The following is a 16,118-nucleotide window of genomic DNA, read 5'->3' on the forward strand; positions in this document are numbered from 1 at the left end:
CACACAAAGGACATCAGATACCACATTATACACACATGTTGACATGCTGAAACTGAAACGCATTGATTTAAAACACATAGCAGATAATTTATCAATTAAGTTTTTACTCAACAATAAGCTATTTAGGGCCAGTTGATGTTTGACAAATAATTGCTTTTATCATTGAAAAAAGCTTTTTACTGACTGATGAAAACACAAATATATAGGCCATGAACGAGCCACATTTATTCCTTTGTAAAATGATTCTCCTTCAACTATTGTCAGTCGACCCAAACTCAAGTTTGAATGTTTTCGTTCGCTCTGAAAAATTGTGACTGTGCAGCCATATTTCACATATCATCATTTCATTTCATGGTTGAAAATCCCGTGCTCAGTCCTGTATTGTGACATCGGCTCCACCTTTAACCTTTTCAGCGGACAGTGGCTTCGTGACCTCCGTCTCCAGCGTTCCCACACCAGACAGCAGCATGGGTGTCACTAGCATCAGCCCAAAGCACTCTGGGAAGAAGCTTACTTGTCAGGTGGTCCATCAGGCCTGGAGGGAGTGCTATCTCAACCAGCCTCAGCATGTGTAAGTTAAAGCGAGTTTGTCTCCTCTGTTTGGTGTGATTATTATTGAAGTGCAGTGATGCAGTTGAGCTGGCGCCCTCATGGACCCGTTAATTCCCTTCAGACTGAATCCGCCATCTGACGTGACGCCTAAGAAGGAAGTGCCAAATGGAGTTACCACATGGGACTTCAACGATCTGGGAGCGAGAGCGCCCTGCAGCTGCTCCAGGTACCACAGGGCTCCAGCCAAGCTGTTCAACAACTCACAGTTTATGTACAGTATCTGAGCACACAGCCTTCAAAAAAATCTCCATGTCAAGATTCATCAAATTTGTAATAGCAATATGATGATTAATGTCCCTCTGCTTGTATGAGCATGTTGCTTACATCCCAGGTCACAGTCCAAGATCAAATAAAATTTATGTGATTCTGCAGAAAAGAGATAATCCTTCAGAGTCTTTTATTTTGAAAACAGTACATGGCAGCTGTCTGAAAATACATTGCTTGCTGACTTGGGATAAGAAGATAAAATCAACTTTTAAAATTGTAAAAAAAAGTGGGACATTCGGCAACTCAAGGACAGCCTTTATTGTGATATTAAAGCAAAAACTCTGTAATAATGGAATTAGCGAATATTTTGCCTCTTAGGGACAGATTATCTTAAATCTGATTCTTCATAGTGTTTTTTTAATCTTGGGGATACAGTGTTTTTTTTTTAACTTTGTTTTGCTTGACTTTGCTGCAGGTTGAGGCAGCAGAAGCTGAATCTGACCACCACATCCACTGCCAACGTCCAGACAAGTGCCAACCCCACTCAGTCCTCTGGCCCATCATTATACCCCCCCTCCCTGCCCAAACACAAGACCAGTGACAAGGCAGAAAAGGCTGACAAACAGTCCAAGAGGCCAGCCATGATCCCCTTCCACCACCGTCTATCTGTCACACAGGAAACCCCACTGGAACAGGACTCACCAGGGGGGCCCCAGCTCGGGGGTCTTGTGGCACTGGAGCCACCCTTGGAGTCTCTGGCCGCTCTGCCAAGTTGCAAGTATCCCAAACCACTCTCCCGGAAAGCCCCTGAGTCCCTCCTCCACTCGCCAATGTCTCCACTTCCGCCCACACTCAGCCCACACCCCCGGGTGCAGGACCCAGAGGTTCTGGAGGGGCCTGTGGACATGCCTGTCTGTCCAGATGGAGCTTCAGGACTGGGGGTGATTACCAGTGAGACAGCTGTGTATGTAGCTCTGCTGAAGCAGAGGGAGAATGGGGCTGGCTGGTGGAGAGGCTTCAGGACTCCCAGAACTGATAAGACTGGCTTCAGACCCCCTGAACTCCCCACTGATAAATTGGAGGAAGTGAAGACAGAGACAGCCAGTGAAGGAGCTCCACTAAAGAGGTAGGAGAGAGACACAGAGACCCTGTGTTTTTCAAAATGTTTGGTAAAGTTGGGAGAGGAACGACAAGGATCTGACAGAGATTCTAGGCTTCTGGAAACATCAACAATAAAAACTGGGGGATTTATGGGGATTTAGCATGGATTTATCAGGTAGCACTGGAGCTACTATGTATGACACATCCAAAGAAAGCATCTAACCTAATCTGGAAATATTAGATTACGTATGAGATATGAGAACACAAAAGAAAACAAGACAGAGAGAATGAAATGCTACTACTATTTCAGATTAATTGATCCCATTTGTCTCCTTGTCTCCTCCAGACTATACACACAGACTCACAAGAGATTTAAAATCTCAGAGGAGAGGGTGAGGGACCACATCCACACTTTGGGCCTGTTCCAGCAGCCAGGCGTGGAGGCACTGCGGGAGCCTGGGGATGATCCCTACGACTTCAAGGAAGGAGACATTGAGTACACTTTCTCTACTTCCAAGAGATTAAAGGGCCAAGGGCGAGAACCCAGCAAGAAGGCCAAGGTAGGAGAACACCCCTTTAAGGAAAAACTTTAAAGTGAGTGTAATCAAAATTTTCATTTTAATATGGATCACATGACCACTTGTATGTGAAGAGGTAGTGTTGTAGAGTTATGGTGATGAGCCAACAGAGAATCATCAGCTACGAAGCTTTATAGAGTCTTTTAGCTCATTGTTTGGGTTTTCTGACCTTTCAACTTTACTGCTTTGATTTATTCTCGCCCCTCTTGTCAGTCTTGTTTCCAGCTGCAGCAAGCAGCTTTTTACAGTGAAAAAGGCAAAGAAAAACCAGACCGCACAAAGCTGGTGAACATAGTGGAGCATTTAGCAGCTAAAGAGACAAATATTTCCCTCAAGAGTTTGTAAACAACCAAAAACAGAACTGACAGAGGGTGAATATTGGATTTAACATGTCAGCAGGCCAAACACACAGCGGATTAATGCTTATGTTGCTCCATATCTGCTGGCTGGACAAACTGATAGCTATTAGCCATTTCAACTTACAAGGTGCTGATATGTCAGTGTTGTGTTTACAGTTGGTTTCTGCTGCCCCCGACTGGCCAAAAAAAGCATATGTCACAGTCCTAAATACAAATACTCATACTTCAAAACACAAATTTCACAAAATGCACAAAGGCAGATTTTCAATTTGTGCACAAAATGTAGTTTGTGAAAGTTATATTTGTGACAATGGCAGCTCTCACAGGAAGCATGAACATTTTCTTGCATGATTTTCCAAATAAATCTTCACAGCTTTGGCATTTAAAATCCACTCCATGGCACAAAAAAGTGACTCTTCCTCAAGGAGTATTTTATTCTGTGTGGAACAAATGTCAGAAAACAGAATACTTTAAAAGTAGGCTCTAGGTTTTTTTTAAATTTAAACTCAGACTTGACCTGAACTGAGAATATTCTTATTTTCATCTAATTCATCCGCCAGGGAGAAGAAATCACCAGCAATGGAGCACTGCCTGATGGGAAAGATGCGATGTCCATTTTTAACTCAGCTCCAAAATCAGGTGAGACACTGCCACTGCCATCAACATCATATACGTACATCAACAGTATAGTGAATGAAATCCATATTTGAGAGTGCTATGTTTCATGACTATTTTTGAGCAATTGGTGTAAAGTTGTTTGTGTTGTTTTAGATGAATCAGGTCAAGATGACGGAGCTGCCAAAGCCAACCCTTCCCTGACCAGAGAGAAAGATCTGGTGGTCAACATCTCTGACCTAGACAACATATTTGATGAGGATGAGGAAGAATTGGGGGTGAGACATCATGGTTTACATACTATATTATTAGTGTGTGTGTGTGTGTGTGTGTTTTATATAAAGTGACTCTTATGCGGCTGCGTTTTTAGCAAACGTACTGTAATTAGCGCAGGAGAAAAGTTATAAGATTTTGTGGAAACACAGGCACTGATATGAGGTATTGGTGTAATTTTCTCATTATCCTGTATGTTTTATGTTTCAATATTCTGAAGCACAGAATATTGCATTCAATAAAACTGATTCCTCTAATCTTATGTGTAATAATTTGTAGACCGTTTACCCCAACCAGCACTCAGCAAAGCTGCCGGTGTCGACAGAAGATCGCCCTCTCGGGAAGGAAGGGAGAGTTGCCGTACCGTATCCATCAAGTGAGTCACTGTGATTCGTATTCACTTTTAAAATCTTGATTAAATACATTTCAGGGGCATCTGACTAGAGTTTTTATGTATAGCTATTTACACTTATGGCAATATTTTGGGGGGAACTGTGATGATAATCCCTGAATCCCATTATACCTCAGTTAACAACAATTTTTTTGTCTCTCTTCGTCTCTTTCTCCATTTCTGTCTGCTTTCAGCAGTAGCAGACCTCCAGCGGATGTTTCCCACCCCACCTTCTCTAGAGCAGCACCCAGCCTTCTCTCCCATCATGACGTATCGTGACACCCCGAGCCAGGAGCCACCTGCACCCAGTGGAGCAGCTGACCACCTGCCGCCCATAGCCTTCACACAGCTTACTGAATACAGGATGGAGATGGATGAGAGCATGGCCAGTCCCAGGCAGGAGGATATTAAGGTGAGGAATCAATGCCCGGTTAACAACACATATAGCTGTTTATTTAGCTTTGTGCACCATATGTTAAGGTGTGCACTGAGAAAATTACACTACAGCATGCAAGGATAGCTTGTTGGTTAATTACTTTCACAAATTGCTGAAATCCTTGTAAAATCTGGTCATAAAGGAGAAGTCATTGCAGGTTCTTGTTGACTGACTTGCAGCTAGCTACTGAGCAGCTGGTCATGCTCACATATCATGTTGGAATCGTTTCACTAATACCTGTAGCTCGCTAATTAACTATCTCCACGTTGTGAGTCAGACATCTGTATACTGACTGCAGGCTCTGTGAGCTGGGAAATGCTAATTATAGTAGAATGCACTTAGTGGCCACTATTAGGTGCATCTGCTTGTTAACACAAAACAACAAGCTCATCCAAACATCAAGCATTTCTCAGTATGTGAAACATGCAAACAGGACTGAAAGGTTTAACATTAGAATTTATGACAACTGAGGCTACAGGCTACAGAAATACATTTTCATTGAGCTGTACTGCTGCCTCTGTCATTATATAGTCAGTAAATAGGAAACATGATTTGGAGAATATCACTCTGTAAATGAGAGTGATCAGAGGAGGTTTGCCAGTGGGGCTTATAAACACCAACACTGGACACTTTAAGAGTCTATAAATCGTGTTTGGTGCAGCAGATCTTGCTTTCTATTGTGATATTTTGTTGGCAGATAAAATGTAGCATAAAACCAATGGATAATGAGTGTGGAACATGCTAGGCTTCTTAATCTTATCCGTACATAATTTGAACACAGGACACCTAAGCACAATCACTTTGTCCTACTGGCAAGTGTTGGCTGTGCAAAGCACGAACTGCTTATTGCTCTGTGCCATTGAGCTCCACTGCATCAATGAGCCGCACTGTTGCACTGGGAGATATGATCCTTCATTACAATGAACACGGGCACTTTAGTTTATTTTAGTCTGTTCTATTGTAGTACATTTCCACATACAACACCCTGCTGCAGTAGATACTCACTAGGGCACTAAACGTGCATTCATTTGTGACTCGTTTGTGGTTTTTTTATGGGATTTGTTGGCCACAAGGAAAATACAGGATATTTCCAGCCTTATCTTTTAAGAGCATGGCAGTGACATTAATTAATGTCACTGTCCTATAGTGTTGGGATGTCCATACAGTTTTAGAATCAAAAGGGATTCCTACCTAGTAATTCAGTCATGCGTCCAGTTATATGGCTGTTCTTGTAACCATACTCTGTACAATGAAATGTGTCTCTGTGTTGCTGAATGACAAACTTTCCTCCCAATCCAGCCACAAATAGGCTCCTCCATGTTTGCTCCACTATCCTGCCTACCCAGCCAGAGTCTGCCACCACTCAAGATTCCTGAGCAATGTTATTACCGTCCATCCTGGGCCCTCCTGCCCAAAATGGAGCATTTCCCTGCAGTCATGCATCCCCAGAATACCACTTTCATCAGGGATGGATACACGTGAGTAGACAGCTCTGATGAGCAGAAAAGAAAGTTTTAAAAGGTTTTATTCAAGCTTTTAGAAATGTTGTGATGGAGTCTGTGGTTTCTGAAGGAGGAATGTGTTAGTCAGTTCAAAGTGACCTTCATGAGCTTCTCCCCAGAGAGTTAGAACCATCTTGTTTGTCTGACTTATTGTTTTTGTTTCCTTAAATATGTGTTGTTTTTTTTTTTCTAGAAACATCCCCAGTGTCAACACTCTCACAGATCAGGAGTATGGCCAGATGAGCGCCACCACTGCTTCTGTAAGCACCACTGTCGGTATCCTCCCATCTCCTGCCACTCCCCGCTTCTCTGTGCCCACTCCACGAACTCCTCGTACACCCAGGGGCATTAATGCTGCAAGCTCTGGGCAGGGTTCGGTGAAGCAGGATGGTACTGAGCTGAGCTCACCAGCTTCTACGCCCTCCACCAGCCTGCCTCTTAGCTCTGTGGAGCCCCTAGCTCGGCCAGGACCCTCCCTTCCTGAGGCCCACAGCCTGTATGCTATCCTCCTGCTCTCAGACTCTGTTCTCAATGTCTTCAAGGATCGCAACTTTGACAGCTGCTGTATCTGTGCCTGCAATATGAATGTCAAAGGAGCAGATGTCGGGGTGTATATCCCCGATTCCACCTGTGAAGATCAGTACCGCTGTATGTGTGGCTTCAGTGCCATTGTGAACAGGCGGCTGGCCCACGGCACAGGCCTCTTCCTGGAAGATGAGCTGGATATTTATGGTCGGACTTCTGAGGTCGGCCGGGCAGCCGAGAGGAGGCTGGCTCTTTGCCGGCGGGACCCAACCATGGGAGACCCCAGGGCCAAGCGGCCTCAGGACGCAGCCCCTGCCTCACCGGCAGTCATGATCCTCCTGCAGGAACAGTGCTCCCAGCCCATTTCTTCCCTGACATCACTGCACCTCCCCCTCAGCTGTTCCTGTCATGGCCGCAAGGGAGCGCTGCTGCAAAGCTGGATGTCTGAAAAGCAGTGGGCAGATGGGAGTGATGCCTGCGTAGAGTGTTACAATGCCTTGGAACAGGGGCTGCAGTATGTGGATAACCCCACAGGAGGGAAGGTAGATCCAGCTGTTGTCAGAAGTACAGCTCTTCACTCCTGGCCTCAAACTAATGGTAAGAAACATGATTTAGCCGTGGAAGAAGGAATCTGAATATGTGGCATAAACTCTCAACAACTACTTTACAAACTGTAAAGTCTTTGAAGAGAATATAATTTTTATGTCTGCCTTAGATGCTTTTGTGTTATCTAAACTATGTATTAATGTGTTTTGTGTGTTTATTTGTTTCTTTTTGTGTATAGAATTTTGTTAACATGCGTTCACCTGTTCATGTATCCTTTTGTGTGTGTGTGTGTGTGTGTGTGTGCGTGTGTCTCTGCCAATCTCCACAGTGGTGGACATGAGCATGTTGTCGTCCCAGGATATGGTTCGCATGCTGCTGTCTCTGCAGCCTTTCCTGCAGGATGCCATCCAGAAGAAGAGAACAGGACGGACCTGGGAAAATATCCAACATGTTCAGGGTCCGCTCACCTGGCAGCAGTTCCATAAGATGGCTGGGAGAGGCTCCTACGGTGAGTCAATACAACCTCTCTCTTATGCCAAAAACAAATCCCCTCTCTTAGTTTTTTTACTGAATATGTTACCTGCGATACTGTACATCTCTAAAGTGATAATGTGGAACACACAGGGATGTCGTTGTTGTATTGCAGTAAACTAAAAATGTCACTATTTCTATTTGTCCCAGGTTCGGAGGAGTCACCAGAGCCCTTGCCCATACCTACAGTGTTACTGGGCTATGACCGGGAGAGGGACTTCTTGGCATTGTCTCCTTTGGCGTTACCTTTCTGGGAGAAGTTGCTACTGGAGCCTTATGGGGGGCAGCGGGATGTGGCCTATGTGGTACTGTGCCCCAGTAGCCCCTCTCTGCTGGCCGCAGCCCGGGCCTTCTTCCAGGAGCTCAGTGCTGTTTACGAGGTGAGACACTGGATTATGATTGAGAAGAATGGTTGAAATACAACACATATTTAAATGAAGAATGATGGCGAATATTTAATGTTTCATGTGTCATCATAAATATTTTCTAATGAGAGACTGAACAGTAGCCCTGACTCCATTTCCAGACGTGCCGCCTTGGGAAGCACCGTCCTCTGGCCAAGGTGTCCAGGGATGGCCTCGTGCGTGTGGGTGAAGATGTGGAGCCAGAAAAGCTGGAAGAGCTGGATGTGGACCAGTGGATGACTGGACCCTGGGCTGGACAGCAGCACACAGACAACCTCAGCAAACTGAAACTCTATGCTTATGCCTGCAAGCAGCAGCTAGGTGAGAATATCTAATCTAATCTAATCTAATCAGTAGATGAATATTTACATAAATGCATGAAAGACATTTTTTTTCCTTGCTTCAGGTCCCCAGCTTTCAGCCCTGCCTCTGGACAGCAGTCTTCTGCTGCCTCCCAAAGCCCAGGCTTCTGTAAACAACACATCCTCTGCCCAGCCTGCCTCCTCCGGGCAGACTCAAGCTTGGGCTCCTGATGGAGAACAAGCTCAAGGCACTGTCAGTTCAGCAAATGCTCCAACCCCGACTGGAGCGAACTCAGGCCAGACAGGGGAGACGACTCAAGGAGGAACCAGCGATTCTAAGGGGACTTCTAGTGCCACGCCACCAGCTAACACACCAGCAGAAAACCCTGAACTGTAAGACCTGATTCAATGGGAGAAATTACCTCATTTCAAATTTGTTCCACACATTTGAACCAGTACAAATTCTCTCCTCTTGCTCTCTTTCAGGACTTCTGAGCAGTCTAGAATTGGCATCCCTACTGTTGCTGACTCAATGGACAGCTACACCAACCCACCAGCTATTGTTATTTACATAGTGGATGCTTTTCTTAGCTCAAGTGCAGCGAGAAGTGAAGGGGGAGAGGAAGAAGAGGTTGACGAGGTAGAGGCAGGAAGCATTTGGCTGCTGGGGCTTCTTCGCTGCTACACAGAGATGCTACAGACTTTGCCTGAGACGATGAGACCTGCGCTGGTGCTACAGGTACAGAGATACTTAGATTCACACTAGGTAGGATTAAACTGAATTCAGTCTTGCTCTTGTGATCATCATCATCATCATCTCTTCTTTCCTTCTGTTGTCTATGTCTTACATAGGTGGTGTCATGCCAGTATCTTCTCCAGCCAGCTAGTGGTGAGAGCCACTTGTACCTGCAGCACCTACGCTCCATGGCCTTCTCTTGCTACTCCCAGTGCAGACGTCTGCTGCCCCAGCAAACGCACATCAAGTCCCTGACTGGCTTTGGACCGGTGTCCACTGTCAGTTCTGTACTGAAGGGTCCAGAGGTGAGCATAAAAATTCAAAAAATGTATGTGATGTAACTGCAACTAGTAAGTTATTGTAATTACTCATGTCTTTGTTAATTTACTTTTTGACTCTTGAAATCTTAATTTTGTTCTCCAGCATCCAAGCCCACTGCAGATGTTTTGTCCCCCGTTCATCCTTGGCCCGACCCGTCCTAAACAGCCAGAACCAGGAGAGATATGGGCAGAGCTCCCTCCCAAATACAACGTGCTCTTTGTAGGATACTGTCTATCCCACGACCAGCGCTGGATCCTGGTATCCTGCACTGACCAGCAGGGGGAACTCCTGGAGACCTGTATTATCAACATTGATGTACCCAACAGGTGGGAAATTGTTATTTATGGCCTGAATTCTGCACAGAGATGTCCTTCATAACTTTTCTGCTCTTGTTGTTTTCATGACAAGACATATAATCCTCAGATCTTTCCATGTATTTCTTGTTTTTTCCACTTCAGAGCGCGGCGTCCCAAGGTTTCAGCCAGGAAGATGGGACTACAGAAGCTCTGGGAATGGTGCATTGGCATCATCCAGATGACCTCACTGCCTTGGAGGATTGTGATTGGTCGATTAGGCAGACTGGGGCATGGGGAGCTAAAAGGTGAGTGACATTAGTTCAGAAGAAAAATCAGGGTTCAAAGTATTAGTTTATAACCATTTCCCCAAATGCTGCATTGTGGAGTCTGACTCTCTGAAAGCCAGAGGCCTCCGCACTTGTGTGGAAATTATGTCCTATATCTCACTGCAAACCCAGTTCCCCCTGTATTCATTCGGACACATCTGTACATACAGTATGTGGTACTGTGTTTGCCTTTTGTATGAGTCAGTTCATCCTCATCTCCTCAAAGGATGCTGGGATTTCTGTAATCTGAAAGAAGGCGTTTGGAGCCTTAGCACCCTCCAAAGACAAGGCCCTTGCCAGTTCCCTAATATTCACTTGAAGTACATACAATCCTGGGCATACACAAGAGTAACATATATTTAATGCATATTTGTAGCAAAACGTCTTTTAAATTGTTATATAGATGTTCAGTCACTTGTTAGGTTCAATCCTCATTTTATGTTTTTAGTTGCTTGTACTTTTCCTCAAGAATTTTATCAACAGATAAAAGTTAACTGGGGAATGATTCACTGAAAGCCTTTTCATCTCTCGCCCCCTCTCTCTCTCTAAATGTCTCTGCTTTTATCTTGTTCTCTCTCTCTCGCACATGCACCTCCCACCCTCTGTCTCAACTATAGACTGGAGCTCGCTCCTTGGGGAGCATTCCCTCCATTCAATAGGGCGCCAGCTGAGGGAGGCTTGTCGTATGTGTGGGATCTCAGCTGCTGACTCTCCCACGATCCTCAGTGCCTGCCTGGTAGCCATGGAGCCACAGGGCTCCTTTGTGATCATGCCTGGTTAGTAGCCCATCTGTCATAAATGATGGTTATGACAGTGCTGGTGGTCATGGTTATGATTATGCTGATAATAGTATTGGATATGACAGTACACCAGAATTACTGTGGGTAAGAGTGGTGTTAATGGACTCCTCACCTGTGCTGTGTGTCTGTATGTGTGTGTCCAGATGCAGTGACCATGGGCTCAGTGTTTGGACGCAGCACTGCTCTGAACCTGCAGACCTCACAGCTGAACACGCCACAGGATGCTTCCTGTACACACATCTTAGTCTTCCCTACTTCTGCCACCACCCAGCTGGCACCCAGCTCCTACCCTACAGAGGACAATAATGGTAACAGCCAGCAGGATAACAGTCACACTGTAGTTACAAGTTTACTTGAGATCCTTGCTTTAAAAATGGTTTAGATGTATTATTTTGCACCAGCAGGGGGCATCTTTGCTCCAAAATATCAGTCACAAATGGCTTATGCAAAAAATGTTGAAGCTCCAGATCTGGACTACACTGCGCTGTGAACTAAAGATGGGAATGTTAATTGTGTTAATGATTAAAATGATGCTAGACTAGAAAGGTGTCATTATTGATTACGAAAGCATAAACTAATTAGGGCTGTGCTGACACTGTGTTCTCCCTGTGCTTTGTCCCTCAGACGACATGTTTGATTTGCCCTTTCCTGATGAACTGGAGAACGACATTGGCCATGACATGATGCTTATCAACCTCCACCCTTCCCCCAACACCTCTCCTGTGCCCTCACCTGGCTCTCCGTCCGGGATGGGAATGGGCTCACATTTCCAGCACGCCAGGGTGAGTCAGGGATCAGTGGAAAGAAATTATCTTACAGTTGTAGCTAATGATACCCTGTAACAAAGGAACAAAATAGCATGCCTTCACAACCTACATGGGAAAAAAGCTTGCTACCATATTTACGCATTTCCATTTAATCATTGCTTTCAGAACGGGCTGTTCTGCCGCTCTGTGTCAAAAGAAAGGAGTAAGATTCAGGGTTTGATCAGACCTGGTAGTGTTACTTAAAAAACACAATAATTTCACAAGGAATTTTGATCTATATACTTAATCTAACTTAGCTTGTAACAGCTAAATAACACTGAATAAAAATATTGTTACAGGAACTCTGAATACCTGATATAACCTATTGACATTTTGCGTTTTCATTGCTTATTACAGGGGTATTTTTTGTGGGAATAAAATGCATACCTCTTCAGGTTCAGATTTGAATTTGTACTTTAAAACAGGGAAGCCACTTCTCAGCAGCCTTTAGTGGGACTCATCACTCCGTATTATCAAATGAAAATCAGAATTTGTGATTTGCCAAGTAAAACACATGCAGAGGAATTTGTCTTGGAGGCAAAGGAGAGGAGAAGTGTTGACAACCTGTATTAAACCACATTTCATACAGTACTGACAAACTGTGGGAACAGCCCAGGTAAAGTATATTGACCTGCGGGGAGAAATGCAAATACATATGTTTCACAAAAACCTTGAAGCAAAAAAAAATCTTGACTAAGTGGAAAAGAATAACCTCATAAAAGTCTGTTTGTATTTTTCCGCCTGTACTATATAATACTATATACTGTATCTCCTGATCTAAAAGGATTCCATAATACAGCCTATAAATGTATGACGTGACATAAAATAATTCTAGGTTCAAGTAGAACTCAAAACACAGGTAACCAAATAATATGATCTGGTGTGTTAATCACTGAGCTACAGTAAATCTGTAGGTGAGCTTTCAATGTGACACAAGTATTATTATTAACTTTAACCATACATTACCATGAACATCATGTGTTCACATTTCTTGTTTAAGGATGACAACCCACCAATGTCAGTGCAGATACTCAGAATTGATACATGAATAAATAAATGATGTAGGCCGTGACCCAGGACTTGTGAGGGTCACAACAAAGGTTGTAATTAATTGCTGGCACTATCTTGTGTGTACAGAGCCAGGGAGAGCGCTTGCTGTCCAGGGACAATCCACCAGAGGAGCTGAAGCAGCAGCCGCTGGCTCTGGGTTACTACGTCTCCACTGCACAAGCAAACGGACTTCCTCACTGGTTCTGGGCCTCCTGCCCGCAGGCTGAGAGCCAGTGTCCGCTATTCCTCAAGGTATTCAAAAGACTGCGCACGTGTTTGTGTATGTGTGGGCGAGAGAGAGACCGAGTTTAAAGCTCATTTGATTTGACAGAAAAACATACAGAGATGAAAGGATCCAGAATTCATGCAGAAATGCTTTAATTATGCAATTAAATATAAAAGAGGGACACAGATGCTCACTATAGCCAAACATGCTTCAGCATTTAACATTGTGCCCTTTGCTTCTTCACTTCAGGCGTCCCTCCACCACCACATCTCTATAGCCCAGTCAGATGAGCTGGTGTCAGACAAGACGAAGAGGACCCCTCACCCCTTAGACTCAAAGACCACCTCTGATGTGCTCAGGTAAAGACTTTACACATGCTGTCCTTTCAGATTTCTTTATCATCTGCTATACAGTGCAAGTGAAAATGGATACTGGATTATTTGTATTAAAAGTATAAAAATTCAGTGACTTGTTTAAGTACCTGAGATATGTTAAAATTTCAAATATATGTTCTAAAGAGGTAGATGTTGAATTTCCATAAAGTAGCATTAATTATCTCATAATCAATACTATGCATTTACAATATTTAGCATTTGTCTTGACTTTGAAATCTTTACTATGGACAGGTGTGTAGTATGTGGTTATTTGCCTCTAAGTAAAAATGAAAGATAAATATGCAATTAAAATTGATGAATTAAGATATTATTAAAATAAATAGAATACAATATTTTAAGGTGCCATTATTTGCTTCAAAATTGTGATTAATTGCTAACTTACACTTAATAAAATCAATAACTCAAAATAATGCTAAATTAATATAGAATGAAAAAACTGTGGATTAAATCAATAAACCTTTAGAATATAGATCAGAATTTCTTTTTAAATAATAAATCTGTGCAAATGATCCTTGATAAAATTGTATATTTTTTGAGCGCAGGTTTGTATTGGAGCAGTATAACGCCCTCTCCTGGCTGACGTGTACCCCTGCCACTCAAGACCGCCAATCCTGCCTGCCCGTCCACCTGGCTGTACTGATCCAAATGTACAATGCCATCCTGAACATGCTTTAGCTGTGTGAGACTTCAAGGACAACTCTAGGGGACTGACGGTCACCTTCATTTCCTCTGTGCCTACGCTTCCTCCTTCCGGGCACCAGAGAGCACCAGAACTCTTCTGTTGTTTTGGGTACACGTGGATTTGATGGCCAAATGAAGGACAAGGCAAGTCAGACTCTCCCGGGCCTGGAATGTAATGACTATGAAGAGTGAAATGCTCTGAACAATAACTCTAGTTAACCGTGACACCGTGCAAATCCAGTTTGTACCTTCAAAATTGGCTCTGTGCCAGTTATGGTGCTTTCCAATGGAGAAACAGATGGATCTATCCAACTATGCCCATTTTACTGACATATCACGATGTTAACTCTCTCCTAATCAAAGCAGCATTATGTCCCACACCGGCCACACCTCTCAGTGGCGTTTGAAGCGTCTGTGGATGAGAGAAGCTCTCCATGACTCTCATTACATTGTCACCTGTGAAGAGGGACATCTGTGCAGGGCCACATTACTCCATACTGTGCAACCAGCAAAATGGCATGACAACACAAACCCATGGCTTTGTTACATCAATTAATGTGTTAATGGTGTTTTTACATTTTTGTACAGAACTGCACTGTTGAGCTTCTTGGGACTTTCAGTCGGTTGATGAAACTTTTACCTTTACTCTGAAAGGGGCAAACGGCCTCATTTACTCCAAAGAGGGAGCATTTGATAATGGCACTTTTTTCCTCACCTTCCAAAGTGTTGTAGATAAGAACACAATGGAAAATATTTGACCAATTAAGACAGATGTGTTGTTTATAATGTAAGACATACATTTGCAAAGAATTGAGACTTATTTTTAATATTTAAAACAAAAAAAATGAAAAACTTAAACAAGGCCTTTTTTCCCCAATCGACTGTTAATTGTCTTGGGATCTGAAATAAAATTTGTCATTTTAATGCAATTGTAGAGATGCCATATTTATACAAATTATATCATGTCATAGAATTTGATATATATGTATATACATAAATATATATTACCTCTTCCAAGCAGGCACTTAATGATAAGGGTGATGGATTCAACCATCTCTTTAGAAATGGAGACAGTATGAACATTTATCAAAGAAAATGCATTTCAGTTGTTCTTTTTTTTTATTTTCTACAGATACTGAACATTTTAGCTTTTTATTTAAATGTTTAAATTAAAACTAATTGTTGCAGGAGATACAGTATACTGTATATTTATAAAAGTGTTCCTCTTCTGCTTAAAAACTTGAAATACGCAATAGAAGACCATGGTATTTGAACATTGCAAGGTAATTAAATATTTAAGAATGATGCTTTATTTCATTGGCTCTCCTAAATGATGTCAAGCAAACCATTAGAAAGGCCTGTCTCTTCAGCTTCACTCAGTCTGCTCTTTGTTAGATTCCTAGCATGTTTGTATATATACACTTTTCAGCTGTGTTTTTTGGAATTTTCTTAAAGCTGTACATTTCATGCTGGTTGGTTTACTTTCAAGTGATTCATATCAAAGTATTTTTTTGCTGTGGGCTTTTTTGATATATAGTATACGGCGCAAAACTCATTTAATTACAGCCAAGAGGTGAAATTGCCAAGTAAGTGTACACAAATGTACAGACAAGGGCAAGTTTGCAAAAAAAATTGTTACATCTCTCATCACTTTGAATATTAAACAGATCCACTTTAGTGGCAGAGATCTGTTACTTTTACACTCTTTTTTAGTAAATTATTAAAACTCTTGAAAATTATGTTGTGTTTGGTTTCTCTTTTTTGATCCAGAAGACCATAAACCTCAGGCTGTACATGTATGTTTTCCATTTTTTATTTTGGTTGCAGTTTATTTGGATAATAGGCTACAATACTGATAATAAGTGGTGGGCTGTAACAAAGTATTATTTACTCAAGTAATGCAATTAAATACAATTTTCAATCAGGTACAATACTTGTAGCTGATGCTATATCATACTTCTTCATTTCAGAAGTAAATACTTTTTACCACACTACATTTACAAGTTAAGTTTCATCTTAAATATTTTATCCAAAACATATGATGATCTTATAAAATATAAAATTTGTCTGTTCCCTTTACCATTTTGAATGCAAAGCCT

The 16,118-nt window shown here is 42.6% G+C and overlaps 1 protein-coding gene across 5 annotated transcripts in view; it reads left to right on the forward strand.

Annotated features, from left to right (window-relative positions):
• The window catches only part of LOC139611405 (mediator of RNA polymerase II transcription subunit 13-like), a 78,458-nt gene extending 62,700 nt beyond the window's left edge, over nucleotides 1–15,758 (forward strand). For 2 of the 5 annotated variants that reach the window (XM_071466082.1, XM_071466083.1), the window contains 24 exons: nucleotides 415–571; nucleotides 674–778; nucleotides 1,295–1,945; nucleotides 2,267–2,480; nucleotides 3,418–3,496; nucleotides 3,629–3,750; nucleotides 4,025–4,121; nucleotides 4,331–4,548; nucleotides 5,872–6,050; nucleotides 6,268–7,196; nucleotides 7,474–7,653; nucleotides 7,827–8,056; nucleotides 8,203–8,401; nucleotides 8,487–8,775; nucleotides 8,869–9,121; nucleotides 9,235–9,423; nucleotides 9,542–9,765; nucleotides 9,898–10,040; nucleotides 10,679–10,837; nucleotides 11,005–11,169; nucleotides 11,486–11,643; nucleotides 12,805–12,969; nucleotides 13,193–13,302; nucleotides 13,881–15,758. In XM_071466082.1, coding sequence (XP_071322183.1) covers nucleotides 415–571; nucleotides 674–778; nucleotides 1,295–1,945; nucleotides 2,267–2,480; nucleotides 3,418–3,496; nucleotides 3,629–3,750; nucleotides 4,025–4,121; nucleotides 4,331–4,548; nucleotides 5,872–6,050; nucleotides 6,268–7,196; nucleotides 7,474–7,653; nucleotides 7,827–8,056; nucleotides 8,203–8,401; nucleotides 8,487–8,775; nucleotides 8,869–9,121; nucleotides 9,235–9,423; nucleotides 9,542–9,765; nucleotides 9,898–10,040; nucleotides 10,679–10,837; nucleotides 11,005–11,169; nucleotides 11,486–11,643; nucleotides 12,805–12,969; nucleotides 13,193–13,302; nucleotides 13,881–14,013 — 5,348 coding nt within the window. In that variant the 3' untranslated portion in view covers nucleotides 14,014–15,758. The remainder of the gene's footprint in view (nucleotides 1–414; nucleotides 572–673; nucleotides 779–1,294; nucleotides 1,946–2,266; nucleotides 2,481–3,417; nucleotides 3,497–3,628; nucleotides 3,751–4,024; nucleotides 4,122–4,330; nucleotides 4,549–5,871; nucleotides 6,051–6,267; nucleotides 7,197–7,473; nucleotides 7,654–7,826; nucleotides 8,057–8,202; nucleotides 8,402–8,486; nucleotides 8,776–8,868; nucleotides 9,122–9,234; nucleotides 9,424–9,541; nucleotides 9,766–9,897; nucleotides 10,041–10,678; nucleotides 10,838–11,004; nucleotides 11,170–11,485; nucleotides 11,644–12,804; nucleotides 12,970–13,192; nucleotides 13,303–13,880) is intronic. The other 3 variants (XM_071466084.1, XM_071466085.1, XM_071466086.1) reach the window with 3 other exon arrangements.
• Nucleotides 15,759–16,118: the final 360 nt, after the last annotated feature.

Source organism: Trachinotus anak, unplaced genomic scaffold, assembly GCF_046630095.1.
Source record: "Trachinotus anak isolate AG129_WGS33_773 ecotype Australia unplaced genomic scaffold, CSIRO_AGI_Tana_v1 ptg000028l, whole genome shotgun sequence".
In the NCBI taxonomy this organism is placed as follows: domain Eukaryota; kingdom Metazoa; phylum Chordata; class Actinopteri; order Carangiformes; family Carangidae; genus Trachinotus; species Trachinotus anak.